This window comes from Pleurodeles waltl, chromosome 6 (assembly GCF_031143425.1).
Source record: "Pleurodeles waltl isolate 20211129_DDA chromosome 6, aPleWal1.hap1.20221129, whole genome shotgun sequence".
NCBI classification, from domain to species: domain Eukaryota; kingdom Metazoa; phylum Chordata; class Amphibia; order Caudata; family Salamandridae; genus Pleurodeles; species Pleurodeles waltl.
The window spans coordinates 825,105,821-825,129,167 of record NC_090445.1 but is presented as its reverse complement, the minus strand read 5'-3'; the positions used below and the strand labels follow the sequence as shown (position 1 = coordinate 825,129,167).

Sequence of the window (23,347 nt, the reverse complement as noted above, 5' to 3'; positions counted from 1 at the left end):
TCCCCAAGTCTTTTCATCTTCTACATTGAATATCTTCGCTCCCTGCTCAGACTTACCAACACTGTCCATCATTCCCACCAATGACATTGACTATGCCTCAATGTCTACTTCAAAATAAGATAACACACACTTAGCCACAACGACTCTAACTAACACCTAACCCTGAATGACATATCATCTCAAAGTGAACCCTTTCAAAATAAATTTCTACTAATTTCAGTTCTATATGGTTGTACTCTGGTCCAATCGTAGCACACTGCACTAAATATCCTAGCCTGTAAAGCACTGGACATTGACTGATTAAATCCTTTGACAGCACTCTGGATAAAGTAATCAACATGAAAGCACACATCTCGGCTCAGGCAAAGAAACGCCCAACATCAGTTCAGATGTCTGAAAGGGATTAAGTCCTTCATCTCCAAAGCCAATTTCCAATGTGTAGCTAAAACATTGTTTCTCCCCAGAAGCAACTCTGGAATGCCCTCTTGTCTGATGTCCCAAAAAAGCACATTGCTCCATAACATAAGAGCCTACCATGCTGCATTGCAATTAATGTCAGGTATCAAATGACTTGACAACATCAACTCTATGCTTATCACTCTACAATGGCTGCTACCCATTGAAGTAAGAAGCATCTTTAAGATCAGCTCTTTTGCACACAAAGTCCTTCAGAAAGTAACACTCACATACCATCTAAAAATATTAAGACCATCTGGAACCTGTCGAGCACTATAAAGCAAGGACTTTCTACTCCTGGAAATTACAGTTCACAAAACAAGAATGATCTTACAATCCTTCAATGGGAGTGTTGTGAAGATCTGGAACTTCACCTCAACTGACATCCAGTAAAATTCAGCTCAGAGATCCATCAAGAAAGAGCTGAAAGCTCTCCTACTCCTGTGACACTGTCTTTTATGAAACATAGAACTCTTCCTTCTTTGTTTAATTTAGCACAAAGCTGTCACCTATCTACTGGACAGCTGTAAAAATTAGTGACCTCAACTCCTTTGGTTTGCTCTATATTTGTTGTATATTCCATCCTCTTCTTTATGTGGCGATTGGTTCTACATAGTATTTTATGACTAATATTGTAAAGCATACAAACACCATGGTGGTATGGTACACGCTATATAAGACAGCTAAAATAAATAAAGAAATACATTAAGAAATATAATAAATAAAGAAATACAATACATCGGGTCAGAAGATTCAATTAACACTGACAGGGGTCTCCTCAGTCCCCTTCCCTCTTTTGCAGGAAACAGAGATTAATGCCTGTATTCCACCTAATCTTAGTGGCCACATATCTGAATTTTCCTTCTAAGAGTTCTGGGTTTAAATAACATGCAACATTTGAATATGAACCTTTCATACTCAGACGGCATTAGTACTGCTCTGTGTTTTCATTAATTCTTTTTGATTAGATAAAACAGTAAACATTTACAATCCATCTGAAGGAAAACATTAGAATAATGTTTTTGTTGTTAGTACTGTAGTACTGTAGTGTGTAGTCCTTATGACAGAAAGCTTTTGGTCTATTTCCTACTATTAGGATTTTCATTTTTTTTTAAATTCATATTTCACATAAATAGGCAGACTCGACAAAAGACTCCAAGTATGACTGGCCATGAGATAAAAATACTGTGATGAGTCAAGATATTGAAAACAATACATCACTTAACAAAAATACTGCAACATTAAATCAACCTCACCATTACATTGCAGCAAATGTATAGTGCAAGAAGATTTCAGAATAGTAAATATATACTTATCTTGCTTATGGTGTGGTAAGCAATGTAGCGGATACAATATTTTTGTAGGTCGATAGAAACCATCTCGGTATAGTGTCATACAAGGCAGAACTACTTTCCAGCCTCTGATAAAAAACATAACCCCAGGATCCCATTTAAGAATACATTAATGGAACAGAGTAAGTTACACTGGTATCAAATGGGGGACACATATTTTTAAAGCTGACAAATATGAACTTACTTTGTTCAGCAACGTACTTACCATTATTCTTGTTTCACATCTAACCAACGTAAGTACATTAAAAAACACACATGCATGAAAAGAATGAACAATGTAAACTGTTCACAGTGTTTTTTTCATGTATTTGCCCCACTGACATTATTTTTATGAAAAGCTCTTTTGTTCTTACAGCTTTTGTCAGTCCAGACATGCAGTTCTTGTGCCAGTTCAGGGATTACCAAAAAGGTTCTCCAACCCTGACGCTTCTTTGACTTCAGGATATCGCCAAAGATGTGGTCTCCAATGTACAAAATGTCTTTCCCCTTAGCTCCCATGAGGTCACAGACTATATCAGAGGACCCTGTAAAAAATGACACAGTGAACTGTTATTTCATGTGAAAAGCCAGGATAGTATAGTAAAGCATGCAAGTCTTAAGAGATACAACTGTTAATTGGGTAACCAAATGATCACAAATACATACACACAAGATTTTTAAATTTAGATTGCAAATAAAAACCTGCTGCAATAATACAAACGTTTAACACATATAATTCGACTGTATCAATAAAAACCATCCCAGTCAAGTAATGGTTTTCAATTCAACGTGAAACTTAATGTATAGCAGCTATTGCTATCAATATGAAACCTTGATACATGAAAGACCCTACCAACAGAGTTTGTGAGCCAGTAGAAACGCTATTTTTTGTATCAGAGGGGAGTCCTGGTAAATTAAGAACCCCATCCACAATTGATGTGTAATTTTCTGCCCAGATTTTAATGTGTTTTTTTCATGTGAAGGATAATGCCCATCTAACGTGTGTTCAAGTCTTGATATGGTATCATCAAGCAATATGTGACAATACTCATAGTCAAACAGCATGTAATAAGTAACCAAAAGAATACAATTTAAAGCTTGAAAGGGAAACAGATTGCCCTAAAGATATTTTGTCTTGCAAAGACTTTTTAAAAGTTTAACCTCCTGAATAGACGATCCCATGCTGAAGAGGTCCTGTGTATGTTCCAATCTTCAACTTGCCAGTTACCTGTAACATGACATGCTAATTTTAATATTGTGCAAGAATAGAGAGTCAGTTTTTAAAATCACATTTATTTCACATCAATACTTTCCGATTCTTCAATTGTTTCCAACAAGCGTAATGTCTATATATAAGTATTCCACTTAACAAATACTGTGTACACAAAAGTAGAAACAAAAATATTGAAAATAATCTAACACTATGGTGGTGGGAAATGACTTTGGCATTTTAAAAGGCTGCAAGTGGGCTGATGGAGGAACTAGCAGAATATTTAGTAGTGGTACACCACATATAAAATACAGAGTAAATGATTTACGGGCACATGAAAACTAATCCAACTCAGGGTAATTTGGCTGCTGGCCGCTAGTCACCACAATGACCCCTAAGGAGACCTTTACACAGTCTTTCCAGCAGTAGGAAAATCTAAAGGGAGCCATACAGAAGCTTTGATCAACTTAACCCAAAACTACCACCCTCTAGCGATAATTGCTGAAGAATTGATGGTTTGTGTTAAAATAAACACCCATGACAAACGAATACCCCTCCAATCAAGCATGACTAAATGAGCTTCGGTATGAACAGACTACCCTCAGTTAAAATTAGATTATTTGCCAACAGACTATCAGAAAAAGAGAAGCCTTGCTGACTTGCATAGCCTCCAGCGATGAAAGCATGAAGATGGCATGCCACACCACTTGCTGCATATTGAGGACATCATAGCCCTACTGATCAGGATAAGAGACAGTATTAGTTCTGTGCAGCTAGAGTTATACATTAGCACACAATTTGGATTACATTCTGATAATATTCTGATAAGATTAGCAAATCCAAGTACCTCCATTCCAAACTGATGACCAAACTGAAAGATATGCCTAAGGCGTGACCAGATACAAATTTATTTGAAACAAACTGAAATCCTGCACCTCAACTCAAGCTCCTGTAAAACAATTCACATCGAACCTATACCTAGCATTAAAAGTCTATAGATACTCTTTCGCAGACATACCAGCTTCGTTAATAACAATAAGTTTGAATTGGATAAAAAACAGGAGCAGTACTCATTATTAGTCCCCACTAATCATGCATTGAAGACAAGGCTAGATGGACTCTGTCAAAATGACAATCTGTCCCTGATTATTTCCTGTCACTATGCTGATTCAATGCAGAATTTTAATAAGACATTTTTCTGTGCTACAAAAATATTTCGTAGCACTGATGAACCTAATAATCACTGCACAGTGTTAATTAACCTTAAACATCTCCAGTATGATTCTAGACTAAACAACTCAACCTTTGGATAGTTTTTTCCCTTTTGGAAGGCACACCTGCCCATTGGTGTGTTTTGCAAGGATGTTAACAAAATTGTTAACAGTTAGAAGTGTTTGTTACAAACTCACAAAAACTTATCTGCAACCTCAGAAGAAATCTTGGGTCTCAGTTAGCTGAAGTAGCTGTAACTCGTGCCCTAACGTAACTATAACTCAAGCCTCCACAATGGACAGTTTCCTCCTCAATAAGTTTACTGCAAATATTACATTGATAATATGAATGATGTTATTAAAGATGAGTGCTGTAATATGTATGGTAATTAGCATTGCATAGCGAAGGCGCGAGTTATAGGTACCTTAGGGCACAAGTTATAGTTACTTCAGCTAACCATATCTATAACTGTTGAATTTCGATGGTTTTGTGCAAGTATATTCGAAACCAAACTATAATGTCCCTCTAACCTTTGGTGAATTTCTATGTTTTTTTGAATTCCATTACCTAACAATAGGGTCCCTGTAACCTTTGTTTTTTTCCAGTGAATTTCTATGGTATTTTTGAATGTTAAGTAATTTTATTTGCTTTACGTTAATCCAACCACCGCTGCACACAGCCTTAGTCCGTGCGTGGCTGAGAACGGCAACAGGCCAACCCACTACAAACATCAATTCCAGCACCATGCAAAGCCTTTGCCTGTGTGTCGCAGGGGTTGGTCACAGGGCAACCCCTTTACGTTACAAACCCTGCGCCACATGAATGGCGGGGAATGGCCTACTCCCTATAAGCAACCAACCTCATGCCACGCATGGCCTTGCATGGCAGAGGCTGGCCGCAGGGCCTGGCCTTAGCCGTGCCATGCATGGCCTTTGCCAAACAAACAAAAAAAAGAAAAGCGGGCTGGGAACAAACACTCTAACACCCTTGCCGTGGTCCTGGCGTCCCCCTCGGACAAAAAGTTTTTATTTTTATTTCCCTGCAAAATCCGCTGGTGGGTCTGTAGATTTTGTGAATCTTTTTTTAAAACTCAGTCTCCAGAGCTTATTAATGTTGCCCCTGGGTGGGCCAAGTCCTTGGGGCATGGCAAATATAATAAATAAGGAGTGGGAGGGCACAGGGCCCCCTCCTAGTGCTTTAAAAAGCTCTGGGGTCCACCACCTCCTGGAGATACATTCACTAAAAATAGGGGGGACACCCCTCTTCCCCAGGACCACCTCCTCCCTGATGCTACCTTAAAAAGAATTGTTGGGCAATGTCCCCCACCCACGCCCTGAGGATCGCCACCTCCCCAGGGCATCAAATTAAAAATAGTTGGGAGAGGGTACGCAGACCCCTCCGAACCCCAGGGACTAGTACCTCCCTGGGGGATACATAAGACTTTTTTAAGGCGGTCTGTGACGATTCCCCCTGGGCCCAGGGTACCACCAACTCCGCAGGGCAACAAATTAAAAATAGTTGGGGGAGTGGATGGAGCCCTCCAGACCCCGGGGATCCATTTAATAAATATAAGTGGGGAGATGAGGAGACCCCTGCCCCCATCCCCAAGACCACCACCTCCTTGAGGCTACCTTAAATTGTTGGGGATGCAACACAGCCCGCAACAGGGCCTCGGGAACCACCACCTCCCTGGGGCAGCAAATTTTAAATAGTAAGGGGGGCTGCACAGACCCCCCCACCCCATGAGGCTCCAGGGACCAACCCCTCCCTGGGGCCATATTTCCACTTTAAAATGGGAGGGGGCGACGTGCCCCCCCCCCTTTCCTAGGCCGCTGGTGGCCCCGGACCAAGTCCTCCTGGGTGCCCTGGCCCCAGCAGGGCACTCAGTATTCTTTGATGGGGACCGTGCGGGGAGCCTCAAAGCCCCAGCCGTCCCAGTCGGCTTGAGGCCTTCTGTCAAAGCTGGCATTGCTCCGGCACATAGGGAGCTGCTGAAAATGCAGCTGCTTACGTGCAGGAGCAATCTTTTCATCTCTTTCCTTGCCTACATGACATCAGGCAGGGAAAGAATTGAAAACTCTGCTGTCAGCTAGTGGAGGCATTTTTAACACTCCAGCTTGCTGGGAGCAGAGTTATGTTTGCTTTTGGTTGAGGGGAGCTGTCACAACTCCCGCTAAGCAAAAACAGCTACCTCCCAAGGGTGGGCACGTCGGCAGGTAGCTGGAGAGGGTCATGGTGGGTGACGGTATCCACTGCCATATATGGCTCCAGGAGTAGGGGCACATGTCCCCCCTCCGCCCCGGGGAGGTGGTGGTCCCTGGGGCCATGTATGGCCCAGGAGGTTAGCCATATGGTCAACCTCCATCTTTTAAACAACTTTCAATGGCCCTGGGGAGGTGGTGGTCCCCAGGGCCAGGGGTGTCCAGGCAGCCCCCGTATGTTTAAAAATGTAGCCCCAGGGAGGGCGTTGGTCCCTAGGGGGCGGGAGGGTTCGCGTGCACCCGGCACATATCTTTTACTGATTATATCCCCAGGAGGTGGTGGTTCTCAGGGCTTCTAAAAGCCCTAGGAGGGAAGGCCCCATGTGCCCCCCTCCTTTATACTTACATTAGCCATGCCCCCAGGACCTGGCCCACCTGGGGGCACAGGAGACAGTGTTTTTTATATTTTTTGATTATCTGCAAAATCCGCAGATCCATCCGCAGATTTTGCTGAAAATTATAAACAAAAATACCATTTAGCTTTTGCGGGGTTCCCAGTGGGACCCCAGGACCAAGGCAAGGAGGTTAGGGTATACCTACCCTATTGTTGGCAGCTAATCAGATCTCAGCAGGCGATCTCGAGGATCCGCAGCACTAGATATCTATATTTCTTTTCCCTTTGATATCTCGAAAACTACTGACTGTATTTACACCAAATAACAAAAAGCGTGCTTTCTGCACCACAAGCTACCTTTCTACTAAATTTGGTGTACTTCTGTCCAGCGGTACAGGCTGTTGTCATGTTCAAAATCCCTGTGGGAGTTAACATGGGAATAGCACTTTTTTTTATCTTCCCTTTTCTCGCCCCTGCTTGATGGATCATCCCGACACTTGCCCTGTACAAGACCATTGGGCACACTTTTTTGTGGAAAATTTCATAAAAATTCAAGGTGCCAAAGATATGTAAAACACTGAATATGCCACTAACAATTAAAGGGCTGATTTAGAACTCGCAAGACGGGTTACTCCGGCACAACGGTAATGGATATCCTGTCCGCTAAAAGCTAAATCCCACTGGCTATAATGGAATTTAGAATTCGGCAGACGGGATATCTGTCACAGTTTTTACAGGGTAACCCATCTGCTGAGTTCTAAATAAGGCCCTAAGTGTTTTAAGGTGACATGACAAGTCAATTTCATTTGAAAAATAACCCTTGTTTGTTTATCCAACTAATTTGTGATGAGCTTTTCTACAGAAAATGAAAGATTTCACATTATCAACCCCAAGGATCTCTATGAACATCGAGCTAGTTACTAAAAGAGCAAGCCACAGATTCACTACCTTAGAATATTCCCCTGACGTCAGACTGGATCCAGAAATTTTCCAGCAGAAGATTCAGCACCAAATCCAGGCAGCCTGGTGCTGAGGCCAAACCTGCCGGCAGAGAACCAGTACGGGCCCCACTCAAACCTGTAGGGCCCGATGACGCTTCAGAGGAGTCAGGCTGTCCAAATATGAGGTGCATAGCCTGGCATAGGCTCCACCACAGGGTGAGGCCAAGAGTGAGGACGCTCCAGTGCCAGGTACAATGACTTGGACTAGAGTGGAGAAGTCGAAGACCGCTGCTACTTTCTAAATTTCCAACTCTTGGCTGACATTTTGGATCAAGACAACAACCGTCTGGAGTGGCTCCTCAAGCAGTCCTGGGACTTTCCAAAGGATCTAGAGCATCCTGGGGTTGTCTGACATTGGGCAAGGAGGATCGTTCACTCAGTGCTCTGGGATTCATGGTGCAGCTATCCTCACAGATCTTGGAGTCTTGGTATCCCTCCAAGCATCACAGGCAAACCAAATAAGAATCTGTCACAGACATTTGCATGTGACAGGAATCACATGGTTTGAAGAGTGTTGGCATCGAAGGGGACATTCCTAACACACCAAAAGATAAAAATCTCGAAAAAGGCTTTGACAAAATTAAGAAAAAATAAGAAAATGCCTGGGGCTAGGCTCCTTGCGGATCTGCGTTGCCTGGCATGGAAAGAAAAGAACTGACATCAGCACTCTGGGATGGCGCCTATAAAGGCAGCACCCACTTACCTTCTGGTGCGGATGCTGCAGAAGTGAAGCTGAAGACCCCCACCAACCGGGGTGCAGAGTTACTGTTTGAAAATTTCCAGATCCAGTCTAAAACCTGGGGAATACTGAAAGGTAGGGAATCTGCAGCTAGAGGTCTCTATCAGATATGATTAATATTCATAACCCCCCTAACGAACGCAACCAGTCTATCAGCAGATCAACACCTGACCATAAGTACAATAAAACAAAAAAAGCTGAAAAACTGTTCTGTAAAATGACTAACTCATTTCTACTAACCATCCTGACTCCATAAAGGAAGAATGTGCTATATAAACACAAGACTTATGAAAAAAATAAACAATGAATATGGCAATGGAAACTACAAAGGCATAATTTCTCCCTATCTTCTATGTATATTTAAAGACTCTACAACAACCTTTTTGGTAATAAATGTGTTTTCAGATGCTCAAATGATTCTAAGTTACAAGATAGAAAGTACTCTGTCAACCAGACTCTAATTAGCACAGCAAAAATACAAACTAGCTCTCCCAAGATTAGCAATAGCATTTTATACTTACGGTGTCTACTTGCCGTAACACTGTGCCTTCACCAAAAAAAAGGGGCTTCCGTGCATCTACTAGGATGAGATCAAAGTATGACTGCCATGGTCTGTGAGGCATCCCTGGCTAGAAAGGAGAGGAACAACATTAAAGGCAGTTGTTGAATAGCAATAGAAACAAGTGTGACTGTGCTAGATGGTTATAACTAATAACAATTTTAGGAGTGTTTCATGACATTTATGAGTAATATTTAAATGTCTAAAATAAGGTGTGTACTGATATTTTTGAAATATACTATAAATTGTTTTGTTTACTCACAATTGTTCTCAAAATCAGGTCAGTCCTACAACTTAATTTGCTTAAGTCCCCTCCCTCTTGTAGAGCATCAAAAGGCTAAAACACTTGTTCTTGGGGTAGAGATATGGACAGTACAAAGTAACTTCTGCCCAAATGCAGATTTCCACACTCGCTCATAAAAGAAAGGTTTTCATCAAGCTGGTCTGACAGACTGAACTGCCTTTAAAATGTTTAGAAGAATTTGACTATACAAGTGGTCAATGCAGTACCATAAATGTGACTCAGGGTAGAAAGGTATGCAAGGGCAACACCTATAGCCATATCTATATTGCTGTAAGGCTTCCTTCCCTATGCCTGCACACTGCTACTGATCACCCTCCACATTGAATATGCTTATGTTGCTCAGCTTTGTTACCTGTTTCTGCATTTATCAAGGTCAAATCATTGTTTATCTTCTACTAAGTCATGCAATACAAAAACGAGACGCACTTACATATATTGAACGGTTTTGCCACACAGGCATTAAAGAGAGAATGAACAGGAAAGCATTTTAAGGATGAAAAAAGCAGAAAAGCTGTCTAAGTTTCCTTCCTCTTAACACAGCTTCTCCTTCGTCTGCATGCACACAATTACACTTGCATGGATGCACATACCCCTGAAACAGTTACACATATATTCACTTCTTATTTTTCCTTTCAGGTCAATAGACGCACCCCACTCTTCCAAGTGATCTGCGAACTATATATAAAAATAATAATGGTGCTGTGTTTACTTACTACCTTGAGCGTTTGTGAATGTCTATGCATCTGTAACTCATATGCTCTTCTACCTACCTCCTGAGCTATGCAAGTTATTCTTTTTACCATCACGACCAGCGTATGTGCTATTTGTTCACCACCACTTCAATGAATCATCAAAAAACGCAGTCATAGACTACCAGTAGGTGAAATTAAAACAGATAATGCTTGTCAATGCTATCACATAATTACCATGTTTTACTGTTCATGCCACCACTAAACATCCAATGTACCCCTCTTTGAGGCGTGGATTTTCATAATGCCACTTAATCAGCTAAAAAAAAAAAATGTTTTGCTAAAAATGATGGTCATGTACATGTTTTCATGAACTACCTGCTTGTACCTTTGTTAAGAATGTAATCACATAATCGATACTAGAAACATTTGTGACACGGTCCATATGTACATCCTGCCTTTCTTCGGAGAGATTGTCTCATCTGAGGCTACAGGAGATACCCCAATTGTTCTGCTCTGTGACTCATAACCTACTACTACTTTGACCCAACCTAAAAGTAAGCTGGAGATTTATTCAACATTTAGATGATTAGAGCCTTCACACTGCTTCTTTATATTGTATGTGATGTGTAAGTGCTACACCATAGCATAATGGTCACTGTTCTAATGTGTCCAATGCTCTGGGGAAACACTACACTGGATTTTCCTTGTTACTCAGTGTGAAAGTGTTCAATGCAAACTACCTTAACACCTGTAGATGTTGGGTTAATTCCACCAGTATTTCTATATTTGGCATGCCTTTTTTCAGCCCCCTTCTTCTATGCCTCCAAATGAAGGCCACTCCTGTGCAATGTGCCATTGTCAACTATGATTGTGGCATGGCGCAAATATTTACTTTCCTGGCAACCCTCTCTCATATTTTCTCCGGGGAAGCAAGTTGATTTGTGGAATGTTTTTAGCATATAATTTGGCACCAGCAGGATACTTCTTCATAGATAGTGAGCTAATCTCTGAACCTTTCATGGGCACACAACTCCTATCATGATGAAAATACTATCTGACCCAGTGGCTCCAGCCTCGTCGTCTGATTTAGCTAGATGAATACCATGGGAGATGAGTGTGCTAATGATCTCACATGGCTCTTTGTTTCTGGCACAGTGGGCTGTGGGACAGCGCGAGATGGTGGATGTTACAGCAACTGGTATATGTGGTTGGATGGGTGTTGTGTGTCATTTTGCAGGACATAGTTGTTTCACACTTTCTCCACTAGCTGCAGCAATTTGAGATATTTTGCACAGTCGTCAGTTCGTCCTCAGCAGGGTCATGTACTGACTTATTCTTCACTGTGCTTCACAGTTCTTTCGCTCTGCATTTCTGTGCTGTGCATTCTAAACTTTTACCACTAACGAAAGGAGGATTTGTCTGTGTTTCTCTCAACTTTGTTGGATAATATAAGGGAGTGTAATGAGTGTAATGAGAAGAGGACTGAAAACTTAAAAAAATAAAACAAGATTCATCTGCCTCTCTTTTCCATATGCACTGCCTAATTTTGTGCACCTCTCTTTTAGACAACTTGGTAAATAGAAATTCTATCTGGTAGAGATAAGCGTGTTCTATTTATCTTCCGTTTGTGATATGCAACATCAGCCTGGAACTTAGTCTAGCTCTCTCCTTCACTGTCCTTGTGCGCCTCAAGTTCAAGTGTATGGCACATTATTACTAGCTTCATTATCATCTTTATGTTTTGGGGTGAATTAACTGGGACTAGTGGATGACCTTCAGAGGATCTAGTTCTTCTTGCTATTATTTTTAGCTTGGGCACTTGAGAAAGACTGAACTTGGATGCCGGTAGGCCTTGGAAGTTTTTTCCACACTGACTTTGGACAGTATGAAATATATGTTTTTTCGGTGTGAAAGCCAATTTTCTTTGGGTTTAAGGTCAGTTATTCTTTTCGGGAGTCAACTCAGCCACGGACACTTTGGTACTTTTTGTGTTTTGAATTTTGGTGTGTTTCAGCAGCAAAGTGCTCATTTGTTGAGCCTGCTCAAGGTTGGGAGTGTTAGTTCCCATTTGACCGCTCAATTTTGTGACACCTTTTGGATTTTCTAAACTTTTCTTTTTTTTGTTGTGAAGCAATGGTGGCTTTGGGTTAATCTTAGAAGTTAAACTAGTTGTCAGAACTGACTTGCCGGTTTGGATTGGTGACTCACTATTGTGTTCTTCATCAGAACAAGAGAACTGTTCTTCTAATGTGCTAGTTCTAGCCATGAAACATTGGCACTAACATTGTCTGTGCCAAAGCCTAAATCCTGAGAAGTGTAGTTAGAGGCATGTCTCTCACAATTATGGTCTTGCTGCCATAGCATAGAAACCCAAATGGTTTTCTTATGTTTGCTTTCAATGTTTTGGGCTAGAAAACATCACAGTCCTTAGAGAGGAAGTTATTGTGATTCCGAGGGAGACCCAAATTACACATGCCTAATAAGTCTACCAACAGGTTTCAGAACGGGGCTCCTTGGAAGTATTTTTATTTATGCAGTAATTTTGATTTGGCCCCTGGGGAGCTCTGGACAAAACCTAATGTTCTACATTCATACTGGTGGATTTGTTGAGACAGATGAAATAGTGCCCAAGGCTATGGACCTATATTGAGGGTACTTACACACATTCATTACCCGCATGCCTATTTCCACAATATGAAAATGAGTACTACAAAAACTGGCATACCAATAAGGTCTAAAGTTGAGGGAGTGCCTGCATCATCATGAAGGCAATGTTTTCATTTTTGTATCCAGTTTTATGTGGACATGGTTTTATACAATTAGATGTGTATTACTCATTGTCTGTGAGCATACACATGATTTAGTGTGCATGACATTTTGAGTGGGTAATTTTCTAATTGATTTTTGTGTGTGTCTAGTTTAAGATCTATTCTCTGTTCATCTGTTTATTAGTGTAAATAGGTTTACGTGTATGGTGATAGTTTGGTGGGCATTTGTTTCCATGTTCATGATTTGTTGTTGATATATGGTATATGCATGTGTGTGTGTGTGTAGCTCCTATGTACGTTTCATTTGCATTTGTTGAAATGTTCATGGTCGTGCAGTGTGAACTGATTTTCAATTAGTTTGACCAGGCATAGATTAGTGTTTTTATATGTGGGTGGGTGGGTGGGGGGGGGGGGGGGCGGTGTGAGTGTGAGTGAGTGAGAGAGTGAGTGAGTGAGAGAGAAAGAGAGAGAGAGAGAAAGAGAGAGAGATAGAAAGAGAGGGAGAAAGTGAGAGAGAGAGTGTGTGTGTGTAATCAGTGTGTGTGTCTTCCTCTGTCCTACATATGTTTGCGCAGATTTGTGTGCTCACAAGTGTGCATATGGTGTTGTTCCATAATGTAAACTAGTTGGTTGGGCTTGAGTGTGTGTAACTTTACCCAAGGATGTGCTGATTTGTGTATATTTGTATGTATACTATTGTTAATTTTTTGGGGAAGTGTATGTGTGCTGGTTTTGTTGGCATTTTATGCTATGTGTACAGTTTAATTTGCACTTATTTTCACAGAAGATGGCAGAGTCTGGCCAGACATATAGGTGGTGTGACTGATCACTGCGCCTGAAGGGCTAGGACACCATAAGGGCGGTGCCAGGGACTATAAACCTCAAACTAGTACTCACAAAGCTCAAACAACTATGTGAAACATGCATGTCCTGTTGTGAAATTTTCCTAGACCTGAAAGTTGAGGGAACCGCTACCGGAGGATGTTCTATGGACATTATGGAGGCGACCATAAAGTACTGTAATGAGATAACTGTGTACTCTGAAACCTAGAACAGCACAGAACACGTAGGCATACTATATATTTGTAAAATAATTGCAATTTTGATGGAAAAGACAACATCTAGTTTAGAATCAAAAGCTCTAGGTACCTGAAGCTGAAAACGCAAAGAAGGTAAAACTATTGCAGATTACAGTGAATAATCTGGGAGTGCAACAATTAGGATGAAACTAGCAGAAGCATGTAGGGGAGTTGGAGGGGATACATGTATTGGTCCATCAATGAGCTTCACAGCATATGGGTACATAAAATAACCAATGCTTTCAGACTGCAAACATCTAATTTACCAATGTTATAGTTTAAAAAAGCACCAGATAATTACACACATTAATTGGCTCTATTACTGTTGTGTAGAACTTTTCAGTTCTATAGTTACAAATAAACAAAATATATTACAACAAGCGCCACTGAATTCAATGAAATACAGCTAATTTTGCTTAAGCAATGATTACATATCTGAAAACACGTACCTTTGGTCCATGTGGAAAATCAAATAGGTAAGTCATAATTTTCTGCAAAAAGAGAAAACACTTTAGAAACATACAGAAATAATAAAAACCATACAACAAATCCTACAGTTTTTGACAAGGAACACTGCAATCAAAAGACAGTTTGTTGCCTTCTAGAAGAGCAGCATCCTGAGTGGCTAAAAATGACTACTTAATGGACTTTTATTGATACGGTTTAAAAACATGACATTAATTAATACGATATTATAAGAAGAATATAAATAATAATGTGCTATTTAGAAGTTAAACTGCCTGCTATGGCAATATATAATTCTGGAACATATATTTGATTTCAGCTGCCAGCATCAAAGACAGACAAAAAGTGTATACCAGCATTGATGGTACATGATATTGTTGGCACATTTACAATAAAAATAAACTGCTGATTAGGTTCCATGTTGTCTATGTCTCATCTGGATGAAATCATTCATGTCACAGCATACACTAGTCAGACGTGTCCCTGTGCACATCAGATGAATTACACGACAGGGGGACCAATAACACCCTGAAGTATGCAGTTGTGGCTTCTCCTTCAAACATATTAAGATCTGCTGCATCCGGTCTGCTCTGCAATATTAAATAAAGACTTTGGACGGCATAATCAAAAGTTCCCTGAGGCCGGGCACTACGTCTAATTAGAGACTGGCAACTGTGGGGCCTGGTTAAGAGTAGGTTGATCTGAAGTGCAATAAGAAATTGGATTGCTGGTAAGTCACACCAATTTCACAAATGTGAACCACCGGATTGTGGACGTGGCATTCAAGGACGGGAGGGAGCTTCAAAATGATGGACGACAAAAAAAATTGAAGAAATGAGGCCCACCTAAATAAATGGGCCACAAGACTTGAGTTAATGTTAAAAGGATCCGGAATGGAAGCGCCAAGAGTTGAGAAAATTCACACACTCCTAATCATGCATTATCTTGTCTAATTCTGATAGGATAAAGGAGGAACATAGATTAATTGGACTCCAGTTCTGTTGAGAATGACAAAAAATAAATCCTGAGTACTAAAAACCACCTTCTGTAATCCACAGACCACCGGAATGGGTTTCGGAGTGTTCTTTAGTATTAACAATCGCCACTCACGCCGAGGTAAAACAAATGTACACTACCACCATAGTTCCTTACTCTTTGACGAGCAAGACAAAGGTGTCCTCAACCATCTATATGCTTTACAATGTTATTGGAAAAAAAAGTAGTAGTTCTGAGATTAGAAAGATGCACTGACAACCTTTTAGTGAAAATGAAGGACACATGACTGCATTTTGTAGTACATAAAGTAGCACTACAGTAGTACTAATTACTTACCTTAAACACAATTCATAATCCTCTGAGTGGAACTCGCCACCTTAACCTAGATTACCACACAAGTATGTTTACTACATAGTAGTAAATGTGGGAGAGACCTGGAGGAGTGGTGAAAAAAAGGAGGAATATCTACCACAAAATGGCAGGCAGTTAGAGAAAAAGTAAGGGGGTGAGGAAGGAATAGGCTAATACAAATACCCAACCACAAAAGACTAAGCACATTGCTTGTCACAAACTTCACTTCTAAACTTACTGCAACCCCAAAGGTGACATAACAGTAGTAAACGTACTCCATTCCAGGCTTGGAGCACATAAAACAACTCCAAAGGTTGCAGGGTTACAGGGACAGTATAGTAAGGTTCTGAATTTACTTGCGCAAAACCACAGAAATTCAGCAGTCGCGCTCTAAAGTAAAAATAACTTGCACCCCCACCACGCACATTTTTCTCACCAATAATTTTATTGCAAATGTTGTCATAAAGAAAAATGCAGCAAGAATTGTGCAACCCCAATGGATCCCTCACTGAGCAGACGACATGCTGCCATTGCAGGCTGCGTGTCTTGGTGCAGACAAAAGTAAAAACACAATATGACATATAGCCTGTGTGCTATGTCCTATGTCCCCTAACACTGCATGCAATATATGTAAGTCACCCCCTCTAGCAGGCCTTACAGCCCTAAGGCATTGTGCATTATATTACATGTGAGGGCATATCTGCACAAGAAGATATGCCACTGATATGTCTTTGTCAATTCTCGGACATAATAAGTGACCAGGGAAGCCATTTTAAATGCATGTGCTGAACGAGTTCCCCTGCTACATGATGGCTTCACTGAAGATTCCGACTCTGCCAGCCTGTCTGCATCCCTCGTCGAAATCTGCACCAAAGTCAACTTGTCCTGCAGATGTGACTCCAGACACCCAGGAGGACTGTCTGACTTCGAAAAAGACTCAAGACCTTCCGTGAACAACGGACCTGCTCCCTCCAAAGGAGGGACTCTGAAGCCTCTGGAACACCCCCCAAAACCCGACACCTGAAATCACCGCTGCAACCGCTGTCTCTGACCTGATTTGAAGTGGACCATCAGTGGCAACAAGGTACCCTAGCCCCCCAGAGTCCGATTTCAACGTTGTTTCACCTCTCCTTGACACCCAGACAACACCTGCATCCTCTGCACACAGACCCCCCCCCCCTTCTACTGCAACTGCTCTGGTCAGAAAAACCTGACACTTAAGGACACCTCTGCACCAGTCGTCCCAGAGCCGCGGAGAAGAGTACCAAAGGTGCCTACCTGTGCCCAAGAATTGTCAGACCCGAGGCCCGCTGTTGGTTCAGCCTGACTGGCCTCCTAGCCAGAGCCTGAGCCTCTTTTAGCAGTGACTGATCCCCATAGGAACGCATTTTTTGCACTCTGCACCAGGCTGCCCCGTGCCGCTGAGGGTGTACTGTAATTGCCGCTTAGGATTTTGCCCACTACTCACCTTAACCACTGGAAATTAGTGTTGTAAGTCACTGTACTCTACCTGTTGGCAGAACTTGTTTTTCCTCCCATAGGATAACATTGCAAAACTCAGAAATTGCACTCTGTCCACTTTTTAAAGTGAAAAGAATTTCTATTTAAAAACATACTTACCTGAATGATTTTTCTCTGATGCCTAAACATATATAAAGATAGATGCCATTTTTATAAATTGATGTGGCTCTCTTTCTCGAGTCATGTGTCTCGTTTATTAAAAATTGTGTGCATTTGTAGTTGTCTCACACTCCTCTGTGTTAAGCCTAGGCTGCTCGACAACACTAGCCTTAAATAGAGCACTTTGGTACTGCATAGCTAACCCAGTCCACTCACTGGGTATCCCCTAAACCCTTTACACAGTATTCACATACCACATAAAGGGCAGCTTCCTACACCTAGGTTTACAGACTGGGTGAATGATCGCCATAGATGGATTTGGATGAACGTACAACTCTAAGCATGTGGGCCAACTGAATGGCACAAGGAGATTCAATTCTACATGAGAGGCCATAACAATTGTATTAGATAGTCATACAGACAACAAACCCCAATAAGTGGTTGAAACATCAGGAGCTTAATGCTGGGACTGAGTTGATAGTTTCTCCTGATGTATAACGTATGTGTCACTATATGCTACTGCCACTCAGCATTTAACCTTAATATTGATGGCTGGAATGTGGCATTGATGTAACAATAGGTCTAGGTGTAACAACAGTTAGACCTATGCCATCTAATTTCAGGTTGGATACAGGCAATTGTGTTCGGGTCACAGGAACGCACAGGGTTTCTTAGCTCCCTTTTTGTATTTCTTACAACAGCCCTGGCAATGTACATCTGGTCCTGCAGAACTGATCTATTCATTGGGAGCTATTGCCTATTGGGTGTTTACTGTATGTTCTCAAAGTCTAAAAAATATGCTTAAAAAATACACTTAATTTTTATGCTAAAAACAGTAGATGCAATTGAGCAATTTGGATGTGGAAAAACACCCCTGTACATAAACATGGTTTGGGGATTTATTTTGTAGCACAGAAAAGCCAATTAGGAAAACTACAGATGGTGATTACAGGTTGGGATCTAGCCAACAAGTGATCCAGCCTGAAGTAAGGTTACCAGTTAAGATGCTAGAGCATTGTTTATACAAAAGAATGGAAGATCAGGTGCACGAGAGGAAGGTCATAAGCAAGATAAACCTACACTGTATTCTCATGTTTCACTTTTCTGATAAGGGTAGACAAAGACCAGGTTGCATAGGTAAAAAATAATTACATAGGATTTTGGATGTTGCATTTATCTTGCAATGTTCAAATACAATGGGAGTCAGACTTACTTTCTGTTTTAAGATATCTAGTATTGGATCAACAGCATACTTCGAAAAATATCTACAATAAAACAACAAAGACTACTTGATGCATTTAAGTAGATATGTAACAATAGTAGTCAAAGTACTCACTTGTGTATATTTATAATCACTGTTGGTGGCAAGAAACACCTTTCCAACCTCATTCATACGACTCAGCAGTAGAGGCAGTTTTTGCTAGAGGAAGTTAGAAGAGCATTAGTATGTCTTAATGCAGTCATTAGTTTAAGATACAAAATATCTTAAGATACAAAATATAGTACAGAAGATAGTACAAGTAACATATATTTATTAAAGGCTTTCATGTTTTTCTAGAAAGAATCATAATCCTAAATTACACCCTCATCTATATAAAAACGAACTCATTGTTCACTGCAAGGTTTATAATTTGGCCTATTTTCATTTAATCACTTTGGAACTAAACACTTGTGGAATCCTACTGTCTTAGCTATAATGATAAATGACCTAGTCAGTTCCATCTTAAAGGAAGGAGATAAGATAGCTCATCAGTGGGTTAGCTGGTGGGTTCTCAGGGAGAGGGCACCAATGACCTATGCCACAACTCCATCCGCATCTGTAAGTGATGACACTGAGGCGCACACAAGCAAAATCTCTGGGCACAGATATTTTAATAATTTGTATTTATGTACAGAGAGGGTCACCATTAAATCTGCAAAACAACATGTAATATAATTTTTATTGTTTTCAACTTTATCAAGTCTAAATCTTAATTCCACAGAATGGAAAGAACTGGGGTGTTTTGGGGGGAGGGAACACAGTAGAGGGGGGAGGCAAGCTAGTGGGTGAAGAATCTGTAAAGACATAGGGGGTTATTCTAACTTTGGAGGAGGTGTTAATCCGTCCCAAAAGTGACGGAAAAGTGACGGATTTACCACCAGCCGTATTACGAGTCCATTATATCCTATGGAACTCGTAATACGGCTGGTGGTATATCCGTCACTTTACCATCACTTTTGGGACGGATTAACACTCCTCCAAAGTTAGAATAACCCCCTTAGTAACCACCCAAAATAGCATTACCAAAGGAAAGAAACTAATTCTAAACGCTTATGGTTGGAAGCAATTCTAAACAAATAGGGGCTCAGAAGTGGATCTCACACCAGACGCAAGCGGGCGAGTGGCCCCCTCTGCAGACCTGAGAATTGATAGTGAAAGATGCCCAAGTGGCTGCCTGACAGATGTCGAACAACGAACACCCTTAGCTAAAGCAGTAGTTGTGGCTTTTGCTTTTGGGGAAGGTACCCGAAGGTCCTCATAATGGTCATTTTTACCCAAGGCATAACACATTTTGATGCAGAGCATAATGCACTGGGAAATGGTTTTTGCCTGAACTTATTCCTTCTTCTCACCAGGGGACCCAACAAAGAGTTGGTCATCCATATGGTACTTCTTAGTTCTAGCAATTTAAAAACTAAGAGCATGGTTAGGATCCAACCGGTTCAAGCTGTTCTTCCTCTTTGGATGTGTGCAGAGGAAAAAGAACGCTGGACGCATGATGGACTGCCTCACGTGGAGTGGTGACACCAACTTTGGAAAAAAGGATGCAGTGGGTCCCTAAATACAACCTTGTCAGGAAAGAAGGTGGTATACGGAGGCTGAACTGAAGTCTGCAGCTTGCTGACATAAGACACAGAAGTTACTGGAAGAAATAACACATTTGTAGGCTCAGGAGCAATAGAGTACAGCTGTGACGAAGGAGAACATATCATGAAGGTCAAGACCAAATTGAGGTTCCACTGCAGCAAAAAAAGTGAGGAGGAGGAAACCTATGCAGAAGACTCTTTAAAGAAAGCACTAAACAGGTAACTTAAATAATATAATCTGGTAATGAAGCAAGGCTGACACATAACCTTTAACTGTCCCCACAGCAAAGCCCTGCTGGGCTTAAGACAATAAAAACAACAACTCATCAGACAAATCTCACCTGTAAGGGCTCATCTTGCTTTTCATCACATCAGGTATCACATCCCAGGGAACATGAAGCAGGAAAATTCCAGTGCAACAAATGTGGGACAGTGCATATTTCTGACAGTAGCAAAGACGTCTACTGTGGGGGCGAAGAGTTTCCAAATCATCTCCAGGTGAAGACACCATTCATGGTTGGCAAGATGATGTTTAGCACATCTCCATGTTATTCAGGGATCCAGTCAGCTGACTGACCTTCAGGGAAATCCTCTGAAATGTCAGCCACTGTCAGAGATTCCAGAGAAACAGCACAATGCTCCACATCATCCTGCTTGTTGTAGTGCCACATGAAAATCCTGTTGTCACCACCTTGCCACTGATGGAAGATAGAAAGGCTTTTCAGGCCAAAATAATGGCCTGCAGCTCCAGAAGACTGATATGATGGAGCTGCTTCACTGGGGCCAAAGACCTCTGGTCTCTACATCATCCATGTGACCTCCCCAGCATAGGGATCACACACCACTTGAATTTTAGATGTTGTAAGGTGAACAGCTTCAGGCAAGTCAGGCTGGAATCCAATATCAACCACCGAAGGTACTGAGCTGCTTCTTAAAAAATGCAGATCTTCTCCAAAAGGCACCCCCACTTATGGGCCCACTGGAGGCAAACATTCCAGTGGAGGTCCTGCATATGACAGCTGGCATGCAGCAGAGAAGCCAGCAGATACCAAAGACTAAGACCACCAAGCCCAGAAGAGACTTTTTGCCCAGACATCAAGAACATAAACTGAATGTACCAGATTTGCTGAAAGAGTGGTAATGTCTTCAATACCACCTTGTCCATAATAGGCCTTATGAAGGGAACCTTCCTATAAGGCTGAAGATGAGATTTTGGCTCAATGACAGAGAATACCACGGAGGACACTAGCGACACCGTTATCTGAAAGTAGTCTGAGACCAGTGAGGCAAGGTCGTCTTTAGCAGCCAGTAGTTGAGGTACAAGAATAGGTGTATCCCAAACCTACAAAGATGGGCTACAACCATAGACAGGACCATTGTGGACACCTGAGGGGCTGAAGTAAGGCAGGTGAGGACAATTAATTGGTAGTAGACCAACCCCATCACAAAGTAGAGGGTCTGCCTCTGGGACCAGCACATGGAATTATTCACCTGCAAGTCGAAAGACACCATCCAAAAAAGTCAATAAGTCCCAATATCTTGAATTTATCCTTACTGAGGTGGAGTTTAAAAGCTTTAGGTCTAAGATCAGCCACAGTTCGCCCTCCTTCTAGGGCACAAGAAAGTTGCAGGGGTACTGTCCTGAGACTCCCTCACTTCAGGCACAAGCTTGATTTCACACTTGGCTAGCAACATCTGCATTTCTCAAGACAGAATATTGGCATAGCTTACCTACGGTTGGGGAAAGCCTGGTAGTATGTCAGGAGCACCATATGAAAATGAAAGAGCGTAACCAAACGGAACAAGCTGAAGAACCCACTGCTCTAGTAATGGAATGCATGCAGGGAAGGCAGTACTGAATCTTGACCCCAACTGGCCTAAACGGGCAGCTCGAAGGAAAACTACAAAGGTTTTGCAGTGGCTGTGACACTAGGTGGCAAAGAAAGAGTGGACTGCTGAACCTTCCCAAGGTCATGGAGTCTCCATTGCTCTTGCCCTTATTGCCAAGAAAAGAGGAAAATGATAAGAGAGGGAAACAGACACCCTAGACATCTTCATTCTGCTAAGCAAGGTCTTCACTGTGGGAGTGTTCATTTATTTTGGAGTCTCCATGGTCTGAGAAAACTATTTGTTTCCAAAGAATGAGCTCTGTGACTCAAATATTTTCAGTGTGACAGGTTTGTAAACTTAATACCACAAGAATTTCAAAAGAAAGGTCATCAAAGTGAGAGATGAGGATCCCTTTCACTCTTCTGGAATCAAGAATGTGAAAATTTAACAGTTCATAAACCTCAAGGGATAAATTCTGAAAATATTGGTCAATCACAAAGCCTAAATCCTTAAACACAAGTAATGTCCTTCAACATTTCCCTGTAGCTAGCCCAGTCTTTTGTTGACTTCCAAGGAGCAATTTGCTCAGTTTTAAAATTCTGACAACAAGGTCCCGGATACAGCAACTATGTATCTCGACTGCCTAGCAAAGAGGCTTTGGACTACAAGGTAATTACACTCTAAGAGTTCAAAACATTCTCCACCATCTGCACACCTTGTGAGAGTCCCGTATCTTAAATGGACATGTAGTCTTCCTAAACTTCACTCATGTATCTTGCGTAGTGTGTCCATCGGAGACGTTAAACTTTTTTCCATACAGCGACCATACTCTGCACACACAGCCAGCCTCTCCTGCTTCTGAATGTGCATACTTTCAAGATGTTTAAAGAATGTCCCCTCTACTCTACAACAACAAGGAAGTAACTGTGGACCAGGGATCAGGACAATACCTGGTTAACGTTAGCAAAGGCTCTAAAATCAAAGACCTAGGCTGTAAAATCTCAGTCAACAGCCTGGGTTTAGTTTCTACTGTAGGTAACTAAGTCCAGCACCCCTATAGCTGTACCTACTACCACTGAAAAAGAGGTACATTCTTCCATAGGATTCCTAGGGCAATATCAGCCAAAGTGCCTAAGCCCCTGGCATTCAGCAAATCTAAATATAGGCAAGCATCAATGTATTGAGAGGGGAGTATATTTTCAGCCTCCTCATCATCATATTTATTGTGAGGATCATGTCCCAGAGCTTGAATATTGCCAAAGTATGAGCTAAAGAGTGCCTCCATCCTTCTG

At 41.5% G+C, this 23,347-nt stretch overlaps 1 protein-coding gene across 4 annotated transcripts in view; it reads right to left on the bottom strand.

Annotated features, from left to right (window-relative positions):
- NT5C2 (5'-nucleotidase, cytosolic II) overlaps positions 1-23,347 on the bottom strand; it is a 338,739-nt gene that overhangs the window by 99,828 nt on the left and 215,564 nt on the right. For all 4 annotated transcript variants that reach the window (XM_069239484.1, XM_069239485.1, XM_069239486.1 and 1 more), the window contains 5 exons: positions 18,715-18,798; positions 14,396-14,437; positions 9,066-9,173; positions 2,949-3,015; positions 2,162-2,332 (listed from right to left, as the gene is read on the bottom strand). In XM_069239484.1, coding sequence (XP_069095585.1) covers positions 2,162-2,332; positions 2,949-3,015; positions 9,066-9,173; positions 14,396-14,437; positions 18,715-18,798 — 472 coding nt within the window. The remainder of the gene's footprint in view (positions 1-2,161; positions 2,333-2,948; positions 3,016-9,065; positions 9,174-14,395; positions 14,438-18,714; positions 18,799-23,347) is intronic.